We start from the raw sequence: 14560 nt of genomic DNA, 5'->3' as shown, positions 1-14560 counted from the left end.
CTTCAAATTCACTGCTTCATGACTTTTACTGAAGTAATTTACTGGGCACAGAGAAATCTAGTCACAAAGAGGGCACTGCCATTTGAATCATTTTAGCAATAACATCCTTGAGTGGGAATGAAAAGACAGCCCCATGGACGTGGTTGAACTCACAGCTATATCAACCTTAATTACAACAGGCTTAAAGTGTGTGCCCAAAGCAGCTCATCAGAGAGGACAAACTATTCCTGCAGGCTCTGATACAGCCAAAAGCACATCAAAGCACTCTAGAATGATGTTCAAGGAAGGCTGCAAGTGTCTGAGTATCTCTACCAAGACATATTGCTGCAAAAGCTAATGTAACATATGTGGAAAGCAGCTTTCTTGAAAAGAGTCTTTATAAATTTGCTTCCATGCTTTTAAGCCACAATGAAACATATGCATACATTATTTAAGAAGATTGGTGCATTTGTAAAGTCAAGATTATTACTATTATGCAACTAAATAGTCCCTTTTAGCCTAGGCTATATTTCTGACAGTGAATAAGAATCTAGCTGTTAGTTTACCACTTGTCTTCATCAGTTTCTTAAGTGACTCTGGCAACTGAATCAAAGAGATTTTTTTCATCCCCAGCTCCATCTGTTACCTGAATCCATGGCCATCTGTCATTTTCTGCAGCAGTCCAAGCATTCACAAGACCCTTCTTATTAAGTCGTGCATAGTATGGATACCATTTCTGGAGTCCGAAAAGAGCTCGATGGGTGGATGATGCAGTAATTTGTTGGTTTGACACAATCCCTCCTTCTATCCCTAGTGGGCCAGAGCATCCTGCAAATGGAAAATAGAAAACAAATTATTGCAGTTGAAATGGCCAACTCTTCTGAGTTCCAAGTGGCTGCAATTACAAACAGCACACAAATACATCCAAAATGCCGTGTCAAATACATTACTAGATGAGATGTAAAGCATTCAAGTAGCACCTTCTTTTTTTGAGAAATGAAAAAAGTACTAAAAAATGCTGCTTGTAAATAACTACAACCATCGCAAAATTAATTAAATTAGGTTTTCAATTTCTTTTAGTTTCTTCTGTTGAGGAGTCGTGAGTTTGGGATTTATGGCTATAATAAAAGAAAATTACTTTTAGATTCCAATGTCAAAATAATTGCTAAAAAAAATAAACTAAAATTCTGTAATTACTGCAAAGTTTCATATTGCTGCTCTTGTCATAGAAGTTAGAATATAGCCAATGTACTACAAATTGTTATTGCAGTTACCTTTAGAAATATAAAACTAGGCATATGATATTGTACAGTTACATCAAAACCAGTTAAAGGTCTTACATATTTAATCAACAAGCCACAACATTTAACATTTACATTCTAGGGTTTGTAATTTTATGTGTGACATTTGTTATTAATTTATTAACCAGAAATGCTTGGAGACGTAATATTTCTAAAAGTCAAGGTATTTCTGCATACATCATTTTTGAAGCCAGTGTAATTTGGGTACAGGTACAAGAGCATTCAATTATTGTCAGCAATCCAAAGAGAACATTTTGAAAATTCATTAGATAGAAATGATTGTCATTCTATCTACTATTAAATACCCTCATCCACTTTCACATAAATGGGATTTTTTTTTCCTCAGTCCAGGTGCTGAGTTTAAAGAGAAGTTAATTCCAAGAACTACTGTAGCAGCTATTGTGACCAGTTGCCCAAAAGATCTGCTTTGTGAGTCAATGGCACTTAAGCAGCTTTGAACAGAACAGGACAGACATATAAGTAACACTTTAGGTTTTCTTAGAAGCCTGGCAATGTTTCACCTCATGCAGCACCCAAGAATGAACTCTGCAATGCTACTGCTATGAAATCACAGAATGACAGAAATGTTCAGGTTGGAAAAGATCCTCAGGATCACCAAGTCCAGCCATTACCCTATTCTACAAGGTTCACCCCTAAACCGTATCTGCAAGCACCACATCCAAATGACCTGCCCAGGCCCAGAGAGTGGTGGTGAATGGTGCCACTTCCAGCTGGCAGCCAGTCACTAGTGGTGTCCCCCAGGGATCAGTGCTGGGCCCCATCCTGTTCAATATCTTTATTGATGATCTGGATGAGGGGATTGAGTCCATCATCAGTAAATTTGCAGATGACACCAAGCTGGGGGCAGGTGTTAGAGGATAGGAGGGCTCTGCAGAGGGAGTTTGACAGGCTGGACAGATGGGCAGAGTCCAGCAGCATGAGATTCAACACATCTAAGTGCCACGTCCTACACATTGTCCACAACAACCTCATGCAGAGCTACAGGTTGGGGACAGAGTGGCTGGAGAGCAGCCAGACAGAAAGGGACCTGGAGGTATTGGTTGACAGTAGGCTGAACAGGAGCCAGCAGTGTGCCCAGGTGGCCGAGAAAGCAAACACCATCTTAGCCTGTATCAGGAACAGTGTGGCCAGCAGGAGCAGGGAAGTCATTCTGCCCTGTACTCAGCACCGGTTAGACCACACCTTGAGTACTGTTTCCAGCTCTGGGCCTCTCAGTTTAAGAAAGATGTTGAGATGCTTTAAGAAGGACATTGAGATACTTGAACGTGTCCAGAGAAGGGCAACAAAGCTGGTGAGGGGTCTGGAGAACAAGTCCTGCGAGAAGCGGCTGAGGGAGCTGGGGGTGTTTAGCCTGGAGAAGGGAGCCTGCCCGAAGGGAGGTTGTAGCCAGGTGGGGTTGGTCTCTTCTCCCGGGCAACCAGCAACAGAACAAGAGGACACAGTCTCAGGCTGTGCAGGAGGAAGTTTAGGCTTGATCTTACAAAGTTCTTCACAGAAAGAGTGATTGCCTATTGGAATAGGCTGCCCAGGGAGGGAGCTGGTGGTGTCCCTCACACCCCAGGAGGTCCCTGGAGGTATTTAAGACAAGACTGGATGAGGCACTTAGTGCCATGGTCTAGCTGATTAGTTAGGGTTTGGTGATTGGTTGGATGCGGTGATCTTGGAGGTCTCTTCCAACCTGGCTAATTCTGTGATTATGTGACCTTTAAACACATCCAGGGTTGGTGACTCAACCACCACCCTGGCAGCACATTCCAATGTCTGACCACTCCTTCTGTGAAATTTTTTTTCTAAATGTCCAGCCTAAATCTACTCAGTCATAGCTTGAGGCCATTCCCTCTTGTTCTATCACTAATTATCTGTGAGATGAGACCAGCACTAGCCTTTCTACAATGTCCTTTCAGATAGTTGTAGAGAGCAATGAGGTCTCCACTCAACTTCCTCTTCTCCAATATAAACAGCCCAAGCTCCTTCAGTCACTCCTCATAAGATTTATTCTCCAGGCTGTCACAGCTTCATTACCCTCCTCTGCACTCACTCCAGCACCTCCACATCTCCCCTGTATTCAGGTGCCCAAAATTGGACACTATACTCCAGGTGTGGCCTCACCAGAGCGGAGTAGCAGGGGACAATCACCTCCCTACTCCTGCTGGACACAGCATTTCTGATCCAAGCCAGGATGCCTTTGGCTTTCTTGGCCACCTGGGCACTCCTTGCTCACATTCAGTTGCTTGTCAATTAGAATCCCCAGGTCCCTTTCTGCCAGACAGCTTTCCAGCCACACTGCCCCAAGCCTGTAGCATTTCTTGGGGTTGTTGTGACCCACGTGCAGGACCTGGCATTTGGCCTTGTTGAAGCTCATCCCATTCACTTTGGCCATTGATCCAATCTATCCAAGTCCCTCTGTAGAGTCTCCCTACCCTCATGCAGATCAACACTCCCACCTAACTTGGTGTCATCTGGAAATCCTTTCATATGAGTAGAATTCCTCATTAATTTAAAGGTACAGAGAAGAAAAAGTGCCCAATGTAATCAGCTCCTCTCAGCAGAAGCTGAGGCAGGGAGACAATGCTGGGATTCACTGGTGATACAATGCCATGTATTGTGTGCCACCAATAATGGAAGCAAATGTAAACTAAATTATGGTTTTAAGTTGACTGTGGAGCAAGGGCCATGGACAAATAGGTGCTTGCTCTCTGAAAAGATGAACCAAACCTCCACCACCTATGGGGTTCCGAATGTGCTGCTGCTTAAATGACAAAACTGGTTTACTTACAGGATATGCTTAAGTGAAGTCCTGGCCTCACTGAAATTAGTGAATGACTGGTATAATTTCATGGAATCACACCACGTTACGGGTTTCAGTGGACCTTCACAGGTCATCACAAACTTGAGGTGGAATTTGAAGTCCTTCTTTTCTGTGACATGTGTCACTCAACGAAGTCTGTGCATTCAGCAGTGGACTAATAACTGTTCATGCTGCACAAACACAACAAAATCCAGGTCTCTCCTGCTGCTGTGCAAGGTGTACAGTAGCACCCGAAGAAAAAAAACCTGTTTGTCACCAGCATAGGCAGGCACAGTATAGGATGCATTGAAAAAGCCCAGGTATGTTGGAAAAGTGTCATTTTTCATTGTGTTATCAAGTGTCACTTACAAATTGAAAGACCTATTCAGATCTTAGTTCTGTGCCTGAAATCTTTTCATCTAGTGAGAATAAATTCTTTTACCATATCTGCTTCTAAGTCAGAGGTAAACTACTTTACCTGCCTAAGAAAACTGTGTATTTTCTTAGGAAATGGCAAAGTTTCTTATATTTACTTATTAAAATATCTTTGTTGTTTCATAATGGAAAAGAAAGCACGCAGAGGTGTGTCTATATTTAGGTGTAACTCATAAAGTCACATCAGTTTACAAAGGACTGATTCCAGCTTACCACAAAGTTAACCATCCCCAGCAGCTGGTATTTTAGACTGATAATTATTTGAAAATAGAGATGTGAGAAAAGAGAAGAGAGGTTTCCAAGAGGAGCTTAAAAAAAGAGGCCGGGAAGTATGGCAGGTGTTTTAATACGAACATGAAGCATGCAGCTGTGTTCTGTCTCCTTATGTTGAGGAGCAAAAGGATAAGAGCCCTGTCAGCCCTGCTGGCATTATTCAACAACCTAATGGGAAAAATGTGTTTTTGAGGACAGGGACTCAGAATGTAGCAGTACTGGTTTTGAGTGGGGTCCAGAATAAGGATTTTTGGCTTTAGCAGAGAATTTTCAAAAGAATAACATGTGTTCAATACCCAGACCCTTGATCTCATATAGACAGCTTTGGCAGACTTGAAAGAGTTTTGGATGACCTTTTTTTTTTTTCCTTCCCTTATCAGCCACTGCTTAAGGTGCAGAACTTTGTGGAATATTGTAATTTGAAGGCATGTTAATTCTCATGCTTTAGATACAATAAATGGCATTTGAAATACATGTGAATCCCTTAAAAGAGAAATGTGAATTCTCCTTTCTGAATTGCAGGAAGTTAAATTAACAAGAACAGCACTCAACTCTACTTTGTCAGCTATGACCATATATAGTCAGAAGTGTTTACCTTCCATAGCTTTAGGAGGATTACTGTTGAAATCCAAAGCAAATCTCTACCTTCAGGGAATAGGTGCTTCATTGTACAAGCTTCTTACTTTAATTACAGTTGTAGAGTGGTTTTTTCATGTTTGTCAGTATTTCAGTGTGAGCTAAATACAAAATTTACCACTCCTACAAATTGAAACTACCACCATTAGGGATTCTTTTAACTTTGATGTTCAGCATTCAAGCATAACAAAGAGAGGTTTAGGACAGAAAGTTATCCATGGGACAGCAATGTGCCCTTGTGGCTAAGAGGGCCAATGTAGTATCCTGGGGTGCATTAAGAAAAGTGTGTCTAGCAGGTCTAGAGAGACCCTCCTCCCCCTCTACTCTGCCCTGGTGAGATCACACCTGGAATACTGTGTCCAGGTTTGAGCTCCCCAGTTCAAGAGAGACAGAGACCTGTTGGAGAGAGCTATGGTGATTATTGCAGGACTTGAACATCTCTCCTATGAAGAAAGACTGAGAGATCTGGGGCTGTTTAGTTTGGTGAAGAGAAGGCTGAGAGGGGATCTGAGAGCTGGGTGCCAAGATGAAGGTGCCAGTCTCTTTTCGGTGATGCCCAGTGATAAGACAAGGAACGCTGGGTACAAGCTAGAACACAGGAGGTTCCACCACAACATGAGGGGACACTTCTTTATGTTGAGGGTGACAGAGCACTGAAACAGGCTGCCCAGAGAGGTTGTAGAGTCTCCTTCTCTGAAGACTTCCAAAACCTGCCTGGATACGTTCCTGTGAGGGTTGCCCTAAGTGATCCTTCTTTGGCAGGGGGTTTGGGCTGGATTCCTGGAAGTCACTTCCAAACCGCAACATTCTGTGATTCTGTGAAATACAAGACTTGCTAATGATTTCTAAATAATATTTACTTTACAACACAAAGTATATATATATATATATGTGTATATATTTTATATATATATATATATATATATATATATATACACCATTAAGATCTCTAGAGGACCACATTGAATTTAACCTTCTATTTCAAAGCCAGGTAATTTTTTATTCCAAGATATTTTTAAAGCTCTCTAGTCCATTTTAATAATTCTAAGTACATTACTTAAATTACCAGAACATTTTGCTCTCTTTCTTATTTATTGAACAATCAGAACTTCAGCAAAAGTTTTACTAGGGTTTTGTGAGTAAATTCCTTCCACTGTTAAAACTGCCCATTTTCCCACCTTTTAGGTCCCGCTTTTTAATCAGATATTATTCTATAAGAAATGTTTTCCATTTACTTTCTTTTATCAGTTGAAAGGAAATTGTTGAACATGTTTTTGGGTAGTCAAACATCACACAGCAAATAGACTTCTCTTAGCTGTGTGCTCATTACTTTCTTCCAAATATTCCAATAGTTTTTTGAGTCATACTTACTCCTTACAAAAGCTCTGGGTCTTTTGTACAAAAGCAATGGGGCTATTACTCTCTACATACTCAAAAAATTTGCATAAAATCTGTCAGCTGAAGAAGCTACACCTGGTTCCATCAAAGATGTTACATCAGTAAAGGATGGTTACAGATTAGGTTGTTCACAAGACATTCAGTCTGAGACACAAAGAATACTTTCCTTCAAGTCAAGATATCAATTACTATTTTTCATGCTTAAGAGCTGTGATGTGCCACTGACTACTAACAATGATGGAAACAAGTAAATGCAGCTTTTGGAGACTGTCTTTTTAAAATAAAACTGAGATAGATATTTTGCAGAACAAGTACAAGCTGTATTGTATTTTGTCATTATACATCTGCTTCTATTAAATCCACAGTTCATTTAACAAAAATCATGACAGCCTGGAAAACTGCAGTCTCAAAGGGAGTGAAAATATCAGTACAGTGACTCTACAATTCAGCCTGGTCAGTGTCAGTCATTTAATAGGAAACCGTTTTTACTAGTTAATGCTGACCCACACACTGATGCAAAAAAGTAAAAAAAACCAAACCAAAACAAAAAAAACCACACACCCAAACCAAAGAACAGCAATTAAAAAGCTGCTCAGCCGGTTCATGATACAGATTGACAAATCAGATTTTGTCATTTGGAGCTATGATTTTAATACATGAGATAGCAAAGTACTAATGCAAGCAGTGTTGTCTTTAATCTCAGAGTTACAATTGGTATGTGACAAATAAAACCCTATTGATGCTTCTATTGTTCTCATCAAACACAAACCTATGCCCACAATGTCCAAGAAGATGACAGAATTCAAGGTGTACCAATAGCTATGTGAATGGTTCAAGTGATGGATGAGAAAAGTCAACAACATGGGTAAAGTGAAGGACTCATTCATATCTTTACAGATCTCCTAAGAATTATGGAATCATTTTCATTGGAAAAGGCTTTTAAGATCTAGTCTTGCCAACTCATGTCAAGAGGGAATGGTTATAAAAGTGCCTAGAAGGCTTCTTTAACAATCTCAAAATTAACTAGATCTGAAATGTTCGGTTACTTTTTGCACCACAAGGCAAAGACTTTTAGTCCAGATTTCACTTGTAGACTTTGTGTGGTGATCAAATAGCTCCCCAGAAAGAAGATGAGTTCTGTGTTTCCATTCTTATCTCTTGTAACAACAATTTCATCCAGATGAACAAAATTATTTTTGCAAAAATAAATAGAAGACAGTTAGCTGATGGGAGTTTACGATGACATCTCTTCAGAGTTAAATTAGAATAGGGAAATATGTCACTGACTTCTCCTCTTAATAGGGGAGGCACAATATTTTAAGTCAAAGAATTACTACAGTAGGAGATAATAAGTAGATACCATCAAGTAAACATGTTACTTGAGCATATTTAATTTAGACTTCTGCATTTGTGTCAGTCCGCAAATTAAACAAAACTTCCAAATAGTTTAAAAAATGGTTTGCAAATGTGAGGATTATGCTTCTGCAAGCCAAAGAAAAAGATATCTTGTTATTGATGATGAAACATGCCTGATTTTGCATCATGAATACATATATATGTGTGTGTATGTGTGTGTGTATCTATCTATCTATCTATCTAACTATCTAATCTTTCATTTCCTCTGTTGGCTGGTCTATAGCTAACGTCATCAAAACAAACAGATGCAAAATTGAACACTTACAGAAAACAAATCTGCTTTAGACATCTGCAATCCTGTCTTTCTCCAAGCACCTCATTTTCTGGAATGAGATTACTCTAGCGGTGCTTAGCATAACATGGTAATTGTGCCAAACACAAACCCTGACATTGGGATTACATACAACCTCTAATATTGTGGTTAATTAATGCTGATACGTGGCATAAGCTTCCCAATATGCATTTGAGGCTTCAGCCTCTTATTTCTTCTTATTCCTTTTGCCACCCACACCTCCTTGCCCAGTTTCTTTTACCAAGGATATCTCTCTTCAGATAACAGCTAATTTGTTTTTACAGAAGCTGTTTAAATGGATATGGACAATTGTTCTGTAGTCTGCTATTAAAGTGCCCATCTACATGCACTGTATGAAGTGGTGCTCTTGCAGGGCTTGTTTTTTTCACAACCATGACATGATAATGCTCAAATTCTTATAAATACTTTGTAAAGTGCTCTTGCAATGCAGTGACTGGGAGACACAGCTTCCTTTCCTACTAGAAGTCTGAATGAATCCTCCCATGGGTTTAGCAACACAATGGTTTCCAATTGCCAACTTCATTGCACGAGGAGGTAACAGATGACCTCTGATGATTGCAGTACTTAATGCTAATATATGCACAAGATCCCCACCATGTAATCTAGGCTTCACCCTCCTATTTCTTGTTTCTTCACACAGAGACTTCAGCTTTCTCACTACAAGCATTTTCCCACAGCCAGCATTTTACAGGGTGGGATTCACATTCCTCTGAGAGGAATCCAGAGAGATTTTCTATACTTAAGAAGTCTGCAAAACCTTATGCTACTCTGTCTGAAATGAAGGGTTGTCATTCAGGACTAGTTCTACTCTGCTTAGTTCTAGTTTGGCAATTTCTCCATTATCCTTTCTGAGCAGAATGAACAGGACTATAAATTCCTCAGAAACACAGGGATTCATGTCTGCAGTTGAAAAGAAACTCCGGAATGAAAATATGCTATTTGTAGATCCTTGCCAGAGAAAACAACATCTTCAAATGGTCTGGAAAAGTCTCTCATCCCAAGATATGTTACCTGCATTACTACATCTCATTCCTGTTTGCTGAATACCTCTTTTCAAAAGCTCCAGTAGTGGACTCTCAATAATCTCATCTGGTGTTTGACTGAAGTCCACCCTGAATCTTTCTTATTCCATTTATAATTTCTTTGTCCTCATTCTATGAATGTGGACAACAATGTCCTCTTCTCTTTTAGTCTCTCTTTCTCCTTTTCTATTCTACCTGGAAATGTCAAATTTACGCCAAGCACATGACATCGCACAAAGACTGAAGGAGCACAGCTGTCCTTGCTGTGTGGGTTATTGTACTAACTGGGAGTACAATCTAAAATCCAGGAGAGAGTTTAGAACCCAGAAAAATGATCAGCTGAACTGTGATGCACCATATGGCCAATTTACAACTACAGCAGAAAACTACTATCACTTCATGGTGATTTCAGAAAAGACAAGCATCACTGTCTAACTATCAAATGCAAAATGTTTCCTCTGACTTTACATCATTATTCAACTTACAGCATCGACAGTTCAAGTAGCAGTTACAATTTTTTAAAAAACTAAATTATATTGGAGTAAGAGTTTAGTTTCTCAAGCTCCTCTACTGAGCTTCCTTATAGAAATATATTAATCTTTAAGTAAAAGAAAGATTTTTATATTTCAAGTTGGCACTGTGAAAAATAGCATTCCTACTATGTTTGAGTAGTGACATTAACATCAGTTACATAAATCACAGTCAATTAAACACTACTAAAATTGATCTGAATAAAACAAATTATGGAGTGTGGCAGTTTAGCCTGAGTGCCTTCTAAGCTGCAACATAAGTTACACCTCCTGTGTCCAATGTATATCTACCCATAAATCCTGCACCCTATAAATCTAACTGCGAAGTCATTCCCTTCCTCTTTCTTCCCCCTCTGCTTCCCTGGGAGATGCTGGTGGAGGAGTATTTTCAGGTCTCTTAGGCCTGTCTAGGCTAATGCCAGGAGGAGAAGGGGTGGGGGCAGTCTCAGGCCTGGCCAGCCTGAGACTAGCTGAGCAGTGAGGGAGGAAGAAAGAGCCCTGGGGGGTTTGGGTATACCCTCAGGTGGGGAGAAGGGAAGTGTTGGGGGCCCTTTGGGTGTGGTGTAAGGGACTGTTTGGGATATCTCTACCACTATGCTTTGCAGTTTCTCTAAAACACCAATTGCTTTTCCATTTAAACTTTCCACCACTATCCAGTCCATTTCTGTGTCATTCCTTTGTCCCTCTCGGGGCAATAAAGGATCTGTCTGGCTCTAAACCAGGACACGGAGTAATACTAGAAAAGCTTCTCACAAGAATTAACCTACATTCATATGATAGAAGTTAAATTCTTAGGAGCTTTTGAGTCACACTATAAAATAATTGCCAAGAGGTCACACACACTTAATCACAGAATGTTAGGGGCTGGAAGGGAACTCAAAAGATCACCTAGTCCAACTCCCCTGCCAGATCAGGATCACCTATACCGGATCACACACAAACTCATCCAAGCACTTTTTGAATATCTCCAGAGAGGGAGACTCCACAGGCCCCCTGGGCAGCCTGTTCCAGTGTTCCCTCACCCTCACAGGGAAAACATTTTCCTCCTGTTTCCATGGAACTTCCTATGCCTCAACTTCCACCCATTGCCCCTTGTCCTGTCATTGGACATCACCAAGAAGAGCCTGGCTCCATCCTCTTGGCATTCACCTGTTACATATTTATAAACATGATTGAGGTCACCCCTTAGCCTCCTCTTCTCCAAGCTAAAGAGACTAAGCTCCCTCAGACTCTCCTCATAAGGAAGATGTTCCACTCCCTTAATCGTTGTTGTGGCTCTGTGCTGGACTCTTTCAAGCAGTTCCATGAGGTCCTTCTTGATCTGAGGGGCCCAGAACTGGACACAATATTCCAGACGTGGCCTCCCCTGAACAGAGGAGAGGGGGCAGAGAACCTCCCTCGATCTACTAAGCATGCCCCTTCTGATACACCCCAGAATGCCACTGCCCACAAGAGCACACTGCTGGCTCATGGTTATCCTTCCATCCGCTAGGACCCATAGGTTCTTTTGGCCTTCACTGCTCTCCAGCAGGTCAGTCCCCAACCTATGCTTCCATGGGGTTATCCTTCCCAGGTTCAAGACTTGACACTTGCCCTTGTTGAATTCCATTAAATTTCTCCCTGCCTGACTCTCCTGCCTAAGTCTCACTGAATGTCAGCACAACCCTCCTGTGTCAGCCACTCCACCCAGTTTGGTGTCATCAGCAAACTTGTTGACAGGGCCCTCAGTGCCCTCATCCAGGTCGCTGATGAATATATTGAACAGCACTGGTCCCAGTACTGATCCCTGAGGGACTCCACTAGATACAGGCCTCCAACTAGACTCTGTCCCATTGACTCTCTGATTTCTTTCCTTCAACCAGTTCTCAATCCACTTCACTACCTGATCATCCAGACCACACTGCCTCAGTCTGGTGCAGTGATGCTGTGGGAGATGGTGTCAAATGCTTTACTGAAATCAAGATACACCACATCCACTGCTCTATCATCATCTATCCATGTGGTTATGTCCTCATAAAAGCCTATCAGTTTGGAATGACAGACACAGAAACTGCAGCACCTAACTGCCATAAAACAGTAACTGATTATTATTATTATCTTATGTTGCAATGACATGAAAAGATGTATGATTCCAAGTTCTATTTGCCAACTCCAAGGTTTTAACTGGATATTGACAGCTGGGCAGCTGTGGGCAGAGGAGATTTGTGCAGTTGTAGATCTAATAATTACTTCCTTGTAGCTATTGTCAAGGGTTGTTGCACAGAGCCCAGCCAATTAACAATTCAAGCATAACTTAGGCATGTAAAAATGAAATTAGGAACCCAGCTAGATTTAAAAATAATATTTTATTTGCTGCTGCTAAATCCTGTGCAGTCTGTGCACTTCTCCCCTCCATGGGTAATGACAGAAATACTTCTCAAAGAACACAAAAAAAACCTCATCAGCTTTCCAGCATTGCTAGGAAATGTGCTAATGAGAGTATATTGCCTGATTTCAGGCAATTTCAGGAAAGTTATGGACGACTTACTTCAGAGTTCCTTGGTTTCATATTTACATTCATCTGTCTTTACTAAAATGCAGTTTAGTTTTGTTGTTGGGTTGTTCTGGGGTTTTTTTTTGGGTTGGTTGGATTTCATTTGAGTGGGGCCTTAGGTTTTATTTTGTCTGTGGAGCATGCAAAACAGATACAACCTTATCTATGTGGGCAAACGCATTATATTGCAATGTATCCTCTCTTCCCTCTAAGTTCTTTCCAAAGGACATATTATTTTCTGGGACAGGGCAACATTTTTAATAAAAAGCTAGTAATTTTTAAATAGATTGGATGGATATATCTTAAACTGATAATATTACGATTTTCAGGAATTATTGGCACTCCCAGGAAGGAAAACTGCACGCTAAAGAATATTCATACCAGTGCTGCAAAATAAGGTTCACCACTTAAAAAGCTCAGGGTCTACCTCTTAACTTGAGTGACCTGCTGATGGACATACACACTCACAGTCATGCTGGCTGGTGGGAGTGTCAGTTTCAGAGGTGCTAACTAAATGGGAAATCTCATTGATTTCCCTTATAACTTTTGTTAAATCTTATCAGGAGAGGTGAAATGCCTAATTCTGACCAGCTAACTGTTTTGAACCTTGATTTTATGAATTAGTTACAGGAATCAGATTATTTGTTTTTATTTCAAAAGGCAACTTTGGAAAAAACCTAACTCAGACCTTCTCTTGGAATTAAAACTGGAAAGTCGACATACAGTTACACTGAAAAATAATCTGCATTTTTCTAGTAGCCCTACAATGGAAATCAGTGGGATTACAACATCAATGTAATTATCATTCCTGAAAGACAGCCTGACAATGACAGTGTTCATTTGTCAGGAGAAGAGTATGTGCTTTTCAAATGAGAAATCTCATTTTCCTGCCTAGAGACATTCTTTCTGTGTTTGTGGATTGTTGGTTTGTTTGTTTGTTGTGTGGGGTTTTCTCTTTTTTTCTCGCCCTATTTTTTTTTTCCATAAGAACAGCAACTCTTCTTAGAAATGGCATTACTTGTTGCAAGATATATTCACTGAAATTGTTTTCAAATTACTAGCAGCACTAATATAAATTCTACATTACAAGGAATACATGGTCTTCAGGAAAAAAAAAGTCCTACAATATACCGCTGAAGTGATATGTTAAATATGAGCTACAGCCACAATGCCAAACACAAACTGCATGCAGATGACTGTTATTTAAATCTGGCTACACAGAAAAATCAGTTTCTATGGTCTCTTAAGCAGTTTCCATCTTCTTCTATTCATCCAGCTTTTTAATAACTGGAAATTCAGATATCATCATTTAGATCTTGTTCCTGGAAGCCATATGATGTAGGTATAACCTTATATTCATGTAAAGCAGCTTTAAGGATCAGAGCTTGAAGCCCTGTTAAAAATACAGAATTAATTTAAAGGTCAAGGACTTTTATTAGGGTGGAAAAAAACCTTAGAATAAAGATTCAGAAAGTGTATTTGCATATGTACAGTAAAAGAAGTCCTTCATTACTGCAACAGTATATTTCTGACACCATAAGACAGAAATCTGTACATATACTTTTTTTTAAATTTATTTTTATTTTTCCTTATCGACTTTCTTTTCACCATAAGAAGAACATTATTATAAAGCTTTTTTATTGGAAATAGATAAGCAAACAAAGCAAAAGTAAGTGATGAAATCTGTATGACCTGGTTTCAGTCACCCAAAAGTTACATATCAACCCTGAACCAGCTGCTTAGGCTTTTTCTGTCATCTATGGGAAGAAACAGACATCTATAAACTACAATTTCCCTTATTCCATTACCTATTAAGAAACTGTTTAAGACAGTCATAATCATCTTTTCTGTATCTATTGGCCAAGGAAACAGTATAGATCACTAACCTCAATTTAGTGCCAAGGTTTAAGAGACT

General features: G+C 40.0%; 1 protein-coding gene across 1 annotated transcript in view; it reads right to left on the bottom strand.

Moving 5' to 3' along the window:
- EDIL3 (EGF like repeats and discoidin domains 3) overlaps positions 1 to 14560 on the bottom strand; it is a 329191-nt gene that overhangs the window by 87385 nt on the left and 227246 nt on the right. The window contains exon 7 of the mRNA XM_054397697.1: positions 626 to 807. Within this exon, the coding sequence (XP_054253672.1) occupies positions 626 to 807 (182 nt within the window). The remainder of the gene's footprint in view (positions 1 to 625; positions 808 to 14560) is intronic.

Source organism: Indicator indicator, chromosome Z (assembly GCF_027791375.1).
Source record: "Indicator indicator isolate 239-I01 chromosome Z, UM_Iind_1.1, whole genome shotgun sequence".
Classification (NCBI taxonomy): Eukaryota; Metazoa; Chordata; class Aves; order Piciformes; family Indicatoridae; genus Indicator; species Indicator indicator.
Note: the sequence above shows the minus strand (reverse complement) of the source record. Positions and strands in the feature narration are given on the sequence as shown.